This window comes from Poecilia reticulata, linkage group LG16, assembly GCF_000633615.1.
Source record: "Poecilia reticulata strain Guanapo linkage group LG16, Guppy_female_1.0+MT, whole genome shotgun sequence".
Lineage (NCBI taxonomy): Eukaryota > Metazoa > Chordata > Actinopteri > Cyprinodontiformes > Poeciliidae > Poecilia > Poecilia reticulata.
In genome coordinates, this window is record NC_024346.1 from 14,222,576 (window position 1) to 14,234,752 (window position 12,177).

Consider the following 12,177-nt stretch of genomic DNA (forward strand, 5'->3'; position numbering starts at 1 on the left):
TAACTGCATCATTACTTTTAGCTTAAGTTTGTAATCCTTCCATCTTCTTGTCGCTCTTCCGTTGTTCGTCACAGTCAACAGATGACAAATGCCCACACTTTGACAGCATCGACTTGTTGAAGAAACGGCCAACTCACCTGCTGGTGTTCATGCAGCATGTCATTCTCCAGTTTGACCCTGCGCCCTTGGTGAGAACCTAACATCTCGTGTACAGAAGATACATTTTTGATGGATTAGGGGGTTAGAGATGTGTTTAAATTTTTTTTAAGCTGGAAGATGTTTCACTTTACAGTCCGAGTTATTTCAAAAGTTTGGAGTGTTTAGAAATGCACTCACTTTTCACACATCAATGTGGATTCTGTGTAATAATGTCAGGGATTTGGTTTGAAGTTTGCAGGTATTTAGTGGAGTTATGTCTGTGCCGATGCAGACAGGAAATGAGGGGGGAAGGTTGGGGTTGGGGACAGTTGTGTACAGTAGATTCCCACAAATGAATCGCCTTTGCTTCTGTGTGTCTGTGAGGAATTTAATCTAAAGAAAAATATATTTGCTGCAAAATGTAGTTCTTAAACACTGTTAATATATGAAAGTGAATGATACAGAGGGCCTCAAGTGATTTTATGCCTTTTCTGCTCAACACTTTTTTTTTTTTAAAAACTTTTTTATATACTAAAAAATTGCACAAGAACAAAATTCCATACCAGTCAAGGGATCTGTAATAGAACATTAATAACATGAGTGTCACTAAATAGATAACAAAATAATTACCAGAGTTATTTTGGAATTGCAAAAAAATGAGAGAAATTATAGAACAAAACACTTGCTGTTTAATTACATATTTATTTATAGATTCTAAAATCTAGGAAAATAAATCATTTCATGGTAACTAACCTAAAACAGGACAAGTTTAGTCTGACTTAGTGAATGAGGAGGAAAAACAAGGGTTTTTATGTGGTGTGTTGAGCCTCTGGTGTAACTATATATATATTATATATTACTTTTATATTTTTACAATGTGTTAAAGAAAAATGATTGACCTTCAATTTAAGGTTGTCATTTTTTATTAATCTTTAATAGAAAAACAACCCTTTATTGTTACATGTGTTGCCTTCTTGCTCATTTTTAATTGATTTATGTCTTCCTTTTACTGACAGCTGTCCAGAGACATCAGAAATATCCAATGCCAAATCTGTAAAGTGCAGTGAACTGAATCCCCCTCTGCCTCACCTTCTCATTCCAAGAGTGTAGAGGAATTTACACTGCAGGCTAAACACAGAAATACCCTCTCTAGAGCATGCTTTGTCTGTTTGTTCTGTGTTACTTTGGAAAAAAGGCAGGACTCTCCAAAAAAGATGTGTTGTCTTTGGATATAAGTGGCTTGTTTTTTATCTACTTATCTTTATTTATCAAAAATCCGACTTTGTACCGATAATGTTATCCTCATGTTGTTTAATTACTCTCTGCACTCTTAAAATATATACTTTTTCTTCTTGTTGTAAAGTAACTTTTTAAATTTCTCCTGGAAAATAATTCAGTTCTGCCTTAAGTGGATTTGGATTTAACCTCTTACCTTTGCCCTACTTTTTTTTCTCTCATGGATCTATGAAGTGTAAATGGAGCGCTTGCTCGCCTTTGACTCTTTCATACTCAGTGAAAATCTGTTGCAGCAGACAAGGTTAGTTGAATAATTCAGCCCTACGTTTGGGAATTAGAGTCTGTGGAAGAGGAGTAACTTATACACTGGAGTTCTCCACAGACTGATGAAGTGCTCTTTTCAAAGTTTGTAAAGTCTCACTTTGCAGATTTACAGGATTAGTTCCTTTGGATTGCTGTGCATAAAAAGAAGTCGAATGGTGCAAATTGTCTCAAATTTCACTTGTTATAACCACGATATTCATGAAGGGGTGAAAGTGAGATGTCTTTGCATTCCAGCGTACTTTTTGTTGTCCATTATCTATTTGTATTTTCAATGTTTCCATCCATTATTCATCTGTCTGTTTGTCCATCTGTCCATTCACCCACTCATTTGTACATCTGTCCTTCTATCCACCCATCATTCGCCCATCGATCCATCGGTTCTGTCATCTATCATCTATGTCTGCCTTTCCACCATCTACCCATTCATTTGCTCATCTATCCATTCATTTACTTGTCAGCCCTCTGTTCACTATCCATCCATCCATTCACCTGTCCAGTCATCTGTTTGTCCATCTTCCATCCATTTACCCACCCTTTAAACTTCACTGACCTGAGAGCTCTGTCTGTGCAAGTATCAAATTCTAACATAAGTAATGTTCAGTAAACATAATACACTAAACATTCAGTATTACTTGTTCATGTAGCTGACATAGAGCCTGCAGATTGCAAAGACATTACATAACAAGAATAAAGAATCACTGTCATAGTTGCTAGAGTGCAAAATCGTTAGCTTATGTCTGACATTTCTGGTTTGTCAGTAATTTTTAGGATTTATGATGAATATTAAATGACTTCTTCCATCGACAACTGTTGCAAACGTCAGACTAAAAAGTTGCTTTGTTTTCTGCCTCCTTCACAGTTGTGTTATCTTCACGCTGACATCGTGAAGAACCTCAATGCCAGAGACACCAAGAAACAGTTTCCAGAATTCTACAACAACTTCCTGGAGAAGGGTGCCGTAAGTAAAACGCTACCTTTTTTTCTGCAAAAAAAAAAAAAAAGAATTAAGATGAAAGCAGTTTCCAGAAATCTGTAGACAAACGAAAGAGTAAAAGGAATAATAGTAAACACCTCAAAAACCTGTCACTTAAGTATTTGCAATTTAACAAGAACAGTTAGCTTGAATGGGACAGAGCTGCATCTGCACTGCGCTTGGCCAAACTGCTAGTTTGCTAGGTTGTGATGAAAACAAAACAAAAACTGTAGTAGCAAGCAAAGAACTGGTCTGTTAGTCAACAGCCCATAGTCCTCTTTTCAGACAAGGTACTTTTTCCATTACATTTGGAAATCAAGGTCTGATATGCTGGACGAAGAGCAGAGAGGCAGAGAGTAAAAGTTGCAGTGTGAAATTTCCACATCCAGTGAAGATTTAGGGAGCCGTGTCATCTGCTGGTGTCGGTCTGCTTTGTTTTATCCACTAATAAGTCTGCACAGCCGTGAGAGCACTTCACGCTTTGCTCACATTCCTCTAGCAGGTCTTGCCACCTGTCCACTCTGATAATTTCTTTTTCTTATGTAATATTCTAATTTTCTGTGAAATAAAATTCTTGATTTTCATTATGTCGGGTCCAGAATCGAACAATAATAAACCCTTGGAATAATAAAATCAGTTTCATTTCTATTAAACTAAATTCAATAATATGCAACATTATTTAGATGTCATATCCTGCTCTGATAAGAGAGAAGTACTCGGTGTGACCAGGAGTTTGTTTGCTTGTTCCCAACTGTGTGTGTGTCATCTGTGTTTGCTCTCTGGTCTGTAGACCAGAGAGCAGCTCCAGGGCAGCTGCCCTCTGTATCTTTTTGTTTTCCCCCTGCACACCTGACCTTTCTCACTTCTCCTCTGCACCTCCTCCTCAGACATCTCTCAGACTCCACATATTAGTCAACTCTGCTCTCTCTCCATGTGTCTTCTAACCTTTCAACTTCCTGTCGGGATCGTGGGAAAAACCCCCGAGGAGGAATTATTCGTCATAGGTCTCAAGTTTAAAAATAAATAAATAAATAAAAGCAGCATTGTGGTGATGCTCCAGCCTCAAAGTTAGGTTATTTCGTTACTTTTATCCACATAAGAGCTTCACTGCTCTTATTATGGATATCCTTTTGCTTCCTACTTTGATATGTTTTGTTTTCATTGCTGGTGTTGAAATGACCCCTGGTGGAGAAACACGGCAATTGCACCATATCCGTTCTGTAGGTCTTTAATGATGATTTGGCCATTACCAGGCCTTGAAGTGATTTAAATCTAATCTCAGGTTTGCAAAAGCATACATCAAAAATCCAGTCAAGTCATAAAGCCAATGTTTCACTCATTTATACAAATCTAAGTACAATTGATCAGAGACTATTGTTTTTTAATGCCAGAAATGTATATTTAAATAGGTGGCAGATGATTTTCTTTTTTTCGCTTTTTAGTTTTTTTTTCTTTTTAATTATAAAAAGTTAATTAGCAGTCCATAATTCTTCTGCAGCAGAAAACCCACAAAGTGTCTTGATTTACTGTAAATGTGAAAAGGTTTTAAGAAGGTCCTTCTTGAAACAGCTTCAGTTTTAAAAAGGTTGTATGGATTTATGCATAACTTTTTATAAGCCTTTGAAATGTTCTAGATATATGCAAAAACTATAATTCTTTAGAATTTAAATGGAATTTATTAACTTTTTACCGTTTTTATTTGATGTTCATTACAGATTCTCAGAGTGTCGATGCCATCCAGTTTATCCTTTGAATTGGGTAGGTCAATATATACACATATATTCTTTTAGCTGTTACAAATGTTGAAGGTTTTTATTGTGGATTGTAGCTTTTCTTTCAGGAAATGTTAATTAATCTAAACTCTGCTCCTCCTTTTCCAAGACCGAACTCGCCCAGAATTGCTGTCAGATGACACCCAAAGGCGTTATGCTGCAGATGTCCAGAAATTTCAAACTGCAGAAGTAGCCAAACAGCTGGAAGATTTCAGGTAAACCTCTTCTAGCTGGAACTCTGCGTTTGAACTGAAAGCAGCTGGATTTATTATTTTCCCCTCCCGTCTCTGAAGCACCATTAGGTTTAACTGTTTGACAGGGAGGTTATGGATTAAAATGCATTTGCTGCTTCCCATTACATTCGGTGCTCCTCTCAGTTATAAAGCCTCTGTGGATTTTTACAACTCTTTTTGTTGTTATAGCAGCAAAGTTTTACTTTAGTTTTTGCACTTTACCTCTTCTTCCTGTATTATCTACTGCGACAAACGTCTCCCTTAACAGCCTCTGCCTGTTTTTTTTTTTTTTTCTTACACAGGCAAAAAAGGATGATGGGTATGACCCTCTGTGAGGAGCAGGTGATGGACGTGGAGAATCACTATCCCACTGACCGCGTCCCATTGGACATGAAGGAGAAGTCTGTGGCCGAGAATCTGTTGGAGAAGATGTATGATTCACAGTAAGTGGCTTTTTCTTTCTTTGTCAGGAGTTACTTCACATGTTGAGCTTTTTTTGATGTTCTGCACAGACGAAGAGTTTGAGGCTCATTTTCCACTGAATTTGACCAAAAACATTTGCCTGCTGCTCTCATTGAAGAGAGGGATTTTGTCTGCATGAAGGGCTTTTTATAATTAGAACTGTATTCTTCTGGTTACAAGTATCAAGGCAAACCAGAATTTGAAGAATAAAAGCTGTCTACAGTTTCAGCCACTCTTAGGCTTTAAGGTCTTTATATTGACTTCAATTCAAAGCTACTGAAGTGACCAGAGTTTTTCTGTAACTGTATGGAGCACAGCAGTACTGCCCCTCCCCCACATGTTGCTGTATGCTGCCTGTATGTTGGCTGGAACAAAGGCCCCTACATTTTTCATTTGCTTTCTGGAAATATTTCCCATCACGTAAGATGCTGGCGCTGTTACAGTTTCCACACAATGACTGTCATGGTTGACGAGCATGGAGCGGCGTGTTTATTCAGCAGCTGAGTGCGGATCCTTCCCGGGCAGGTGGCCTGTATAATTAAGGAGCAAATATCAGCTTAAATTCGCAGTTTAACTTGGTGAAGAAGAAAACGACAAGAATGTTTAATATGCCAAGCTTGAGCCACTGGAAAACTGGTGAAATTTATCAGCTTTAGTTTTTTATTTTATTTTTTATTTTCAGCGCAAAACATGGAGACAGGCATCACAAAAATAACAAAATGTTCAGTTCAAGTAAATATGTTGCAAAGACGGATATGTACAAACTCGACTGCTTAGAAAGAAGGAGCAAAATAAAGGCAGGTAGGACACAACAAAGGGAAGGGAAGGAGAGAAGGAAAGGACACCAGAAGAGTAGGACGGAACAATGTAAAGGAGGTAAAGAAGTGAGGGCAGAAGGGAGGAAGAAAGTGATTTAGTACTTGAGGGAGGAAGGCAGGTAGGACATGAGGAAATGAAGAAAGGGAGGACAAAGAGAAGAAAGATGGTAAGAACAAGAAAAGAAGGCTAAGGAATAAAGACTGGAAATGTAAGCAAGTAAAATCCCATATTTTTCCAGACTCTTTATGAAGTCTGGATACCATTTTAGTTACTCAGTCATAAGGAAGAATCTGATAATCATCCGTCCCTAATAACATACAATTATGTTCAAAAGCTGCTCGGTGTGTAATCTTTTTGATTATCATTTAGACATTCCTGGACGGGAATCAATAAAACTACCAACTGTGTATGCATTCAGTCTACACATGCATGCAATACATTTAACCTGAAGCACAGTGGGGAATCCAGCACCAAATTAGAGGAAAAAGAAGCTCTCGGGGTGAGAGCGTTGGCAGGAGATCTGCGACAGAAGCTCAGCACAACAGCATGAGAAGGAAACGAGAAGGCAGAGAGGAAAAGATGGAGGCAGCAGTGCCACGCTGGCAGGAAGGCTCTCCCTGGAGTTCAGCCAAGTGCTTGTTGGGGTGGAGGTGGGGGCCTTATGCATAACAGAGAGCAAAGGATCCTGAAGGTTATCAGTGCAGCGCTGCTTCTGCGATGAGCAGAGAGCAGCAGATCTCAGCTGAAAGTTGCCCTTGACCCCACAGCCATCAACGGTTTTTCAGACAGGGAGGGAAAGGAGGCCACAGAGAGGACAGAGGATTGTCTAACTTCATCCTGTCAGCAGAAAGGAGGAGGAAGTGGAAATGAAAGGAAAGGAAATGCAGTGTTCACACTCTGCTGTCACCCTGTGAAAACAGGCAGGGATAGTGGAAGGAGTTTCCAAACTTTTCAAGACATTAATTCAGCTTCAGACTTGTCAGTTGGTCCGGCGCTGTTGGATGTCTGTCTCCATTGCACAAATGATCCAACAAGCTTCTCGCTCTATTCATTCCCTCTAACAGTTGTCTCTCTATTCCTCTGCCTCCTACAATCTCCCACAATCTTGCACCCGATCACCCTCCACACACACGCAGACCTCCTCTCTCACTTGACCACAGCACAGTGACCTCACCCCCATTTGTTGCTCATTGGTCTCTGTGGTGATGCAAACTAGATGGACTAGACATTTGATTGGATAATGCAGGGAAATCCCGGGGAAACCCCTCCCATTCTTTTATGTTCATCTCAAAACAGAAGGGTTGAATGTCTGCAGTCTTGCCTGCATGTTGCATCAGACAAAAACATGGTTAAATAGAGCGTTTCCGCTGTGTTGGAGCATTTCAGAGTTCCTTTTGGCAGACTTTTTTTTTTTTACCAGAGAAGAAGCGTCGTTTTTTACCGGAGAAGAAACGTCAGCAGATATTGGGGAGACCCAAGTTTTAATTTGCATTTGTTCTGCTTGTATAAGTATAGTTTTTGCAAGTAGAAGGACAGACATTGTAAAACTGTTGGATGCTTTTTATTTCATATTTTTGATCTTTTTCATTTTGTTTCTTTTTTTTTTGGTCTTTTTTTTGTGCAAACTTTAGAATATGATCAAAAGCTTTAACTCTGAGCACAACAACCAGATCGTCAGCTTTGCATTGCATCAAGATAAACTTAGTCACTTTAAGTTCCACCGACCCAAAACAGAACTGATAATTGGTCGAGCAAGCGAACGGGAAAATGCTACTTAAAAAGAAGAGGTAAGCTGTGAATAACTCTGGTTCGCTTTTCCCACTTCTGTCGATAAGTTATTGTGTATCTGTTTCCTCTCTTTTGTTTTAGACTTACTTTTGTCCCAGATGAGGATAAGTGGTAAGTTGTACCCTTTTTTTTTTACTCAATTTTATTAAGTTTGAAAGGTTTTCCTTGCCGTTTCTTGTTTTCGTGCATTGCATCTCTGCATGCTTAGTTTGGGTGTGGCCAAACCACAAGATTTTTATGCATTCAAACCCACCAAATGCAAATTTATAAAGCTAGCTTTGCAGAAGAGTTAACTTAATGTGTATGTTTTCATTCTTTAAAACCTTACTGGTTTTATTTTTTGTATGTTTTATGATGCATTCTAAGTTTTGTTATATTTTCATTTGGATTTGACAAAAAGTGATCATTTAAGCATGCTCTGAAGGATTTTGTAGTTTGAGTTTGTTCTGTTGTCATTGTATCCGATGGAGGATGTGCTTTCAAACAGTGTGTTGGTTTCTAATATGAAGCTCTGCTACTGTGGGGCTCCACCCTAGATGCTCCCCGATTTCTCAAATATCTCCTCAGCTCCTCCTCTGTCTCTACACGTGACATATTTTTTCTTCTTCCCCACTATTTGAAGCTCCACCTCTGAAAAACAATCCCTCCCCTGGTTCATTTCTCTTTCTTCCTCCACCTTTGTTTTAGGTTTTTTTTTTTTTGTTGCTTTTTTGTCCGTTGGTTTGATTTCTCTTGAACTTTTATTTACAAAATTCAACATATTTCCTTTGATTCTTTACTACTTACGGAGAAATGCAAAGCCAGTTTCATCGGTAATCATTATCTTTCCATTGCTACCTGGCGTCTGATAAATGGCATTAAAGATGCTAGCTGTCGTTCATTTAGCAGGATCAAACTCTTCATTAATAAACACCAGAGGATTTTTAAAAATGCCATCAGCCTTTAATAAGGTATRACTGTAGCAGGAGTTAATTTTAACATGTGGTGGTACTTGGTGTCAAGATTTTAATGTTAAGGGTGAGATGCAAATAAATATTTTTAACTATACCATAGCTAAGCTACTTTTTGTGTGTAGACAGAACAGTCAGTGTTGACATTTTAAACTGGCATTAGCATCTAATATCAGCATTATTTTAGCAATGCTAGCATATGCTAAAATGCTAACAATGCATTAGCTAAATGCAAAAAACGACAGTCTGTGTCGAAGAACCATCCGTTCTTCCTTAAAGCTTCCCAAATGTTGAAATCCAGCTTTTTTAATTACAGAAAGCTCAAACAGATGTGAGTGAGCAACTGTGTGACTGCCTTACTGTTTTCTGCTGATGTGTCAATCCCTTTTGGTGGTGTTCTGAAGTAATGTCAAAAAATAATAATAATTAGAATGCGTTTTTGTCGCTTCATTTTTAGATAACCACTGTCTTTAACTTTTCTTCTAGCCAAGCCATCTTTTCTGCTGTGGCTGCCTACATGAAGCACCTTGAAGTCAAAAACAGGGCAGGAGATAGTAAAAAGTCCAAAAGAGGTTTCCCTTGGATTAAGGTATGGTTGCCTCATGAGTGCAGAAAGAAAGCATCCTTGTCCAGTTATAGAAAGTAAATTAAATCAACTTTGCTTTTATAAACCTATTTTCAKGATGCATTTTTTTAATTTTCGCTTGAGATTTTTATTTCACCTTCTGTTTTATTCTACCCCTGTGTTCTCTTTGCAGAAGAATCATGATCCTCCGAAATCCAAGACTCGGGTGTTCCATGTTCCCACCTGGATTGGAGGCAGCAGTAAGATGCTCTTTTTTTGGTTTTCACAACATTTTGTATTGAATTTTTTGTCATGTTCATACAGATTTATTTTAAAAAGATTAATTTTATTAATTATATAAAATTCATACATGTTGAACAACTATATGTTTTAGAAACATTACAGAACATGCATATTGATCTGAATGAATGGTCTGCATATAAGATCCTGTCCTGCCCTTCTTTCCTATTGCAGTCGAAGTCAAACCAAAAGATCCTGAAGGTACTCTTTGTTCAGAGTCCTCCTGCCTTATTACCTGTAGAATGACTTCATCCCTACTAATCAATGCATCAGCATGTCTGCATGTTTTAAATCAAACAGCAAGAGTGTGTGGGTGCATCGTTCTTCCCCTGAGTTTCAGTGGATATTTAGTTGCGGTGTCCTAAAGAAACTTGTTTAGAAGACTTAAGATCCTCAATCTAACCATCCCATCCGTAACAGGAGCCTTGATTGCACCAAACATACTCAAATTCTTTGCTTGCCTCATAGTCTTTTCCGGGTCTCTTTTCTTAGTTTTTTTTTTTTCTACCTGACTGGGGTGCTTTTGGGTTATGGCTTTCTGCAGCTGTATTGTTGGCAGTTCCGATTTCATAAAGATATCAATTTCTTCCTCTGCAGTGGACAAAGACCTTAAGGGAAAGGATGCTAAAGGGGTTTCTGGCAGAGGCTCATTGACCGAAACTCCAGTTCTTTCCATCAAAAAACCTGAAAGCTCAGCCTCAGTGCCAAATGCGGAGCCTGCCGGCAACAACTTGACCCCCACCACCACAGAGCCCACTCCAGCCGATGGTAACACAGGAAAATCTACTTTATATTGACTCTGAAAACTGATTAGAGTTAACTGCTGGAGTGCTTTAGCATGTTTTACAATTTTGACACATTGAATTCAGTCCCAACATGAACGCATCGTTTTAATCCCAGTAAAACTACAGCCATTTCTCTGGCATGGTGAAACCTAGTGACCCAGACCAAGAGAACATTCAGAGGCTCAGAAAACCTCTATGATTGTGAAGAGCTAATTAGTTAATTAGAACGGGACACCATGAGCTTCCAGTATTTATTTTCATTATCTATAAGCCAAAATCGTCAGAATTACAAGAAATGGAGTCTTGAAATTTGAAATGTTTTATGGTGTATGATGTATAAATATGAGTCTTATAGTCTGAAATGAGTGACAAGGAACATTGGACATTTCTCAATATCGGAATATTTGGAGCTGGAGCTGTAAGGAAGGGGAAACAGAAAAACGAAACAATTTGAAAATGTGGTGGAGGCTCACATTCTCTCAACCCTAACTTTGATTTTATTACATTACTCTGATTAAATCAAAACATTTCTATCAAATAAAATGATGAATATTTTTGGAGTTTCTCTTGGGCAAATTTCCCAATGATTGTTGCAAAATTCTCAGTCGTTGAATAATTCTTTTGTTAAGCTCACTTGTACTTGAACTGATCTGACTGCCTTTGACTCTGAATTTTTTTGCTGATAATAAAATGAGGTTTTCTGCCCTCTCAGGTCTCCCATCTCCCGGTTCCTTAGAGCTCCCCTCTCTGCCAGACGGGCCCCATCCAGAGACAGGAACCGGGGTTTCTGTCGTTGAGCACTGCTCTCCCCACGACGCTCACCCAGAGGAGTCGGACAGAGAAAGGTGAGAAGGAAGAATGAAGACAGGAGAGAAAATATTACCCGATTAACGTCAGTGTATTGGCTCAGGACTAGAGATGGGGATTACATTGGATAGAGTGGAAAACGGGGGAGAAAAAGCCGAATGTGTCTGAATTGCGCTGGCTGTGGGAGTGTGGTAAAACTCCCCCAGCTGTCTGTCCCTGCTGTGTGCTAGCTCTTGTCATGCCGCCCGTTGCTCGCTAGCTAACAGAGCCTGCAGTTTTGAGACGGACCCTCACCGAGGTGAACGTGGACTCAGCCCCCTTGCCTTCCCTCTCCCTTTTATCCTTCTTCATTCATGTTCCTCACAGTGGCATGTGTTTTCCCTTTCCGCTGTCTCTCTGTTTCTGTGTGTTTCTTCTCATTTTAACATCAGAGCTTCATCGCAGTTTTTATTGGCCTCAGCTGCAGAGTTGTTACAACCTTTTTTTTGTTTGTTTTTTTCCTTCCATTGGAATCAGGCACATATTCACAATGCTGATCAGTTTGTAATGAATACAGTTTGATTATTGATTACAGCGATTATTTGCTTTTCAAGGTGCAGCTTTTCAGCCGTAAATGAAGTTTCGACCTTCAGTCAAGCTTTAGTCGTATTTTAGCTGCTTAGTCAATGTGCTTCCTAAGGTGTTTCCGTGTGTCAAAAGTCAGGACCAGCCCTGCATCTCTGCTTGCGTCTTGTGTGATTCCATGTTGTTGCCAGGAGCTTTTGGCGTCGTACCTGGCATGCAGCTCGGACAGTGGCTCAGTAACATCTCCAGGGTGTCACTCATGTTGGGGTGTGCGTACATGCATGTTCTGGTTGTGACTGTGGTTGAAGTCAGCTGTGTGAAGGGCGAAGAAGAGTGTGTAACAGTGTGATGTTCCGTGTTTTTGCAGACGGAAGCCAAGGTGGGTGTCAGCAGAGAAAACAGCAGAGACACGCTTCAGGCCCCAATATCTGTTCACATACAGTATGATGCAGACAGATTCT

At 39.2% G+C, this 12,177-nt stretch overlaps 1 protein-coding gene across 7 annotated transcripts in view; it reads left to right on the plus strand.

The window, feature by feature from the left end:
* Window positions 1-12,177, plus strand: part of arhgef1 (Rho guanine nucleotide exchange factor (GEF) 1) — a 55,669-nt gene that overhangs the window by 30,827 nt on the left and 12,665 nt on the right. For 3 of the 7 annotated variants that reach the window (XM_008431270.2, XM_008431273.2, XM_008431271.2), the window contains exons 3-14: window positions 75-188; window positions 2,558-2,656; window positions 4,387-4,429; window positions 4,553-4,658; window positions 4,979-5,119; window positions 7,827-7,856; window positions 9,182-9,284; window positions 9,454-9,520; window positions 9,735-9,761; window positions 10,158-10,328; window positions 11,058-11,190; window positions 12,084-12,095. In XM_008431270.2, the coding sequence (XP_008429492.1) occupies window positions 75-188; window positions 2,558-2,656; window positions 4,387-4,429; window positions 4,553-4,658; window positions 4,979-5,119; window positions 7,827-7,856; window positions 9,182-9,284; window positions 9,454-9,520; window positions 9,735-9,761; window positions 10,158-10,328; window positions 11,058-11,190; window positions 12,084-12,095 (1,046 nt within the window). Of the gene's footprint in view, window positions 1-74; window positions 189-2,557; window positions 2,657-4,386; window positions 4,430-4,552; window positions 4,659-4,978; window positions 5,120-7,247; window positions 7,745-7,826; window positions 7,857-9,181; window positions 9,285-9,453; window positions 9,521-9,734; window positions 9,762-10,157; window positions 10,329-11,057; window positions 11,191-12,083; window positions 12,096-12,177 lie in introns of those variants that run through there. The other 4 variants (XM_008431274.2, XM_008431276.1, XM_017309699.1 and 1 more) reach the window with 3 other exon arrangements.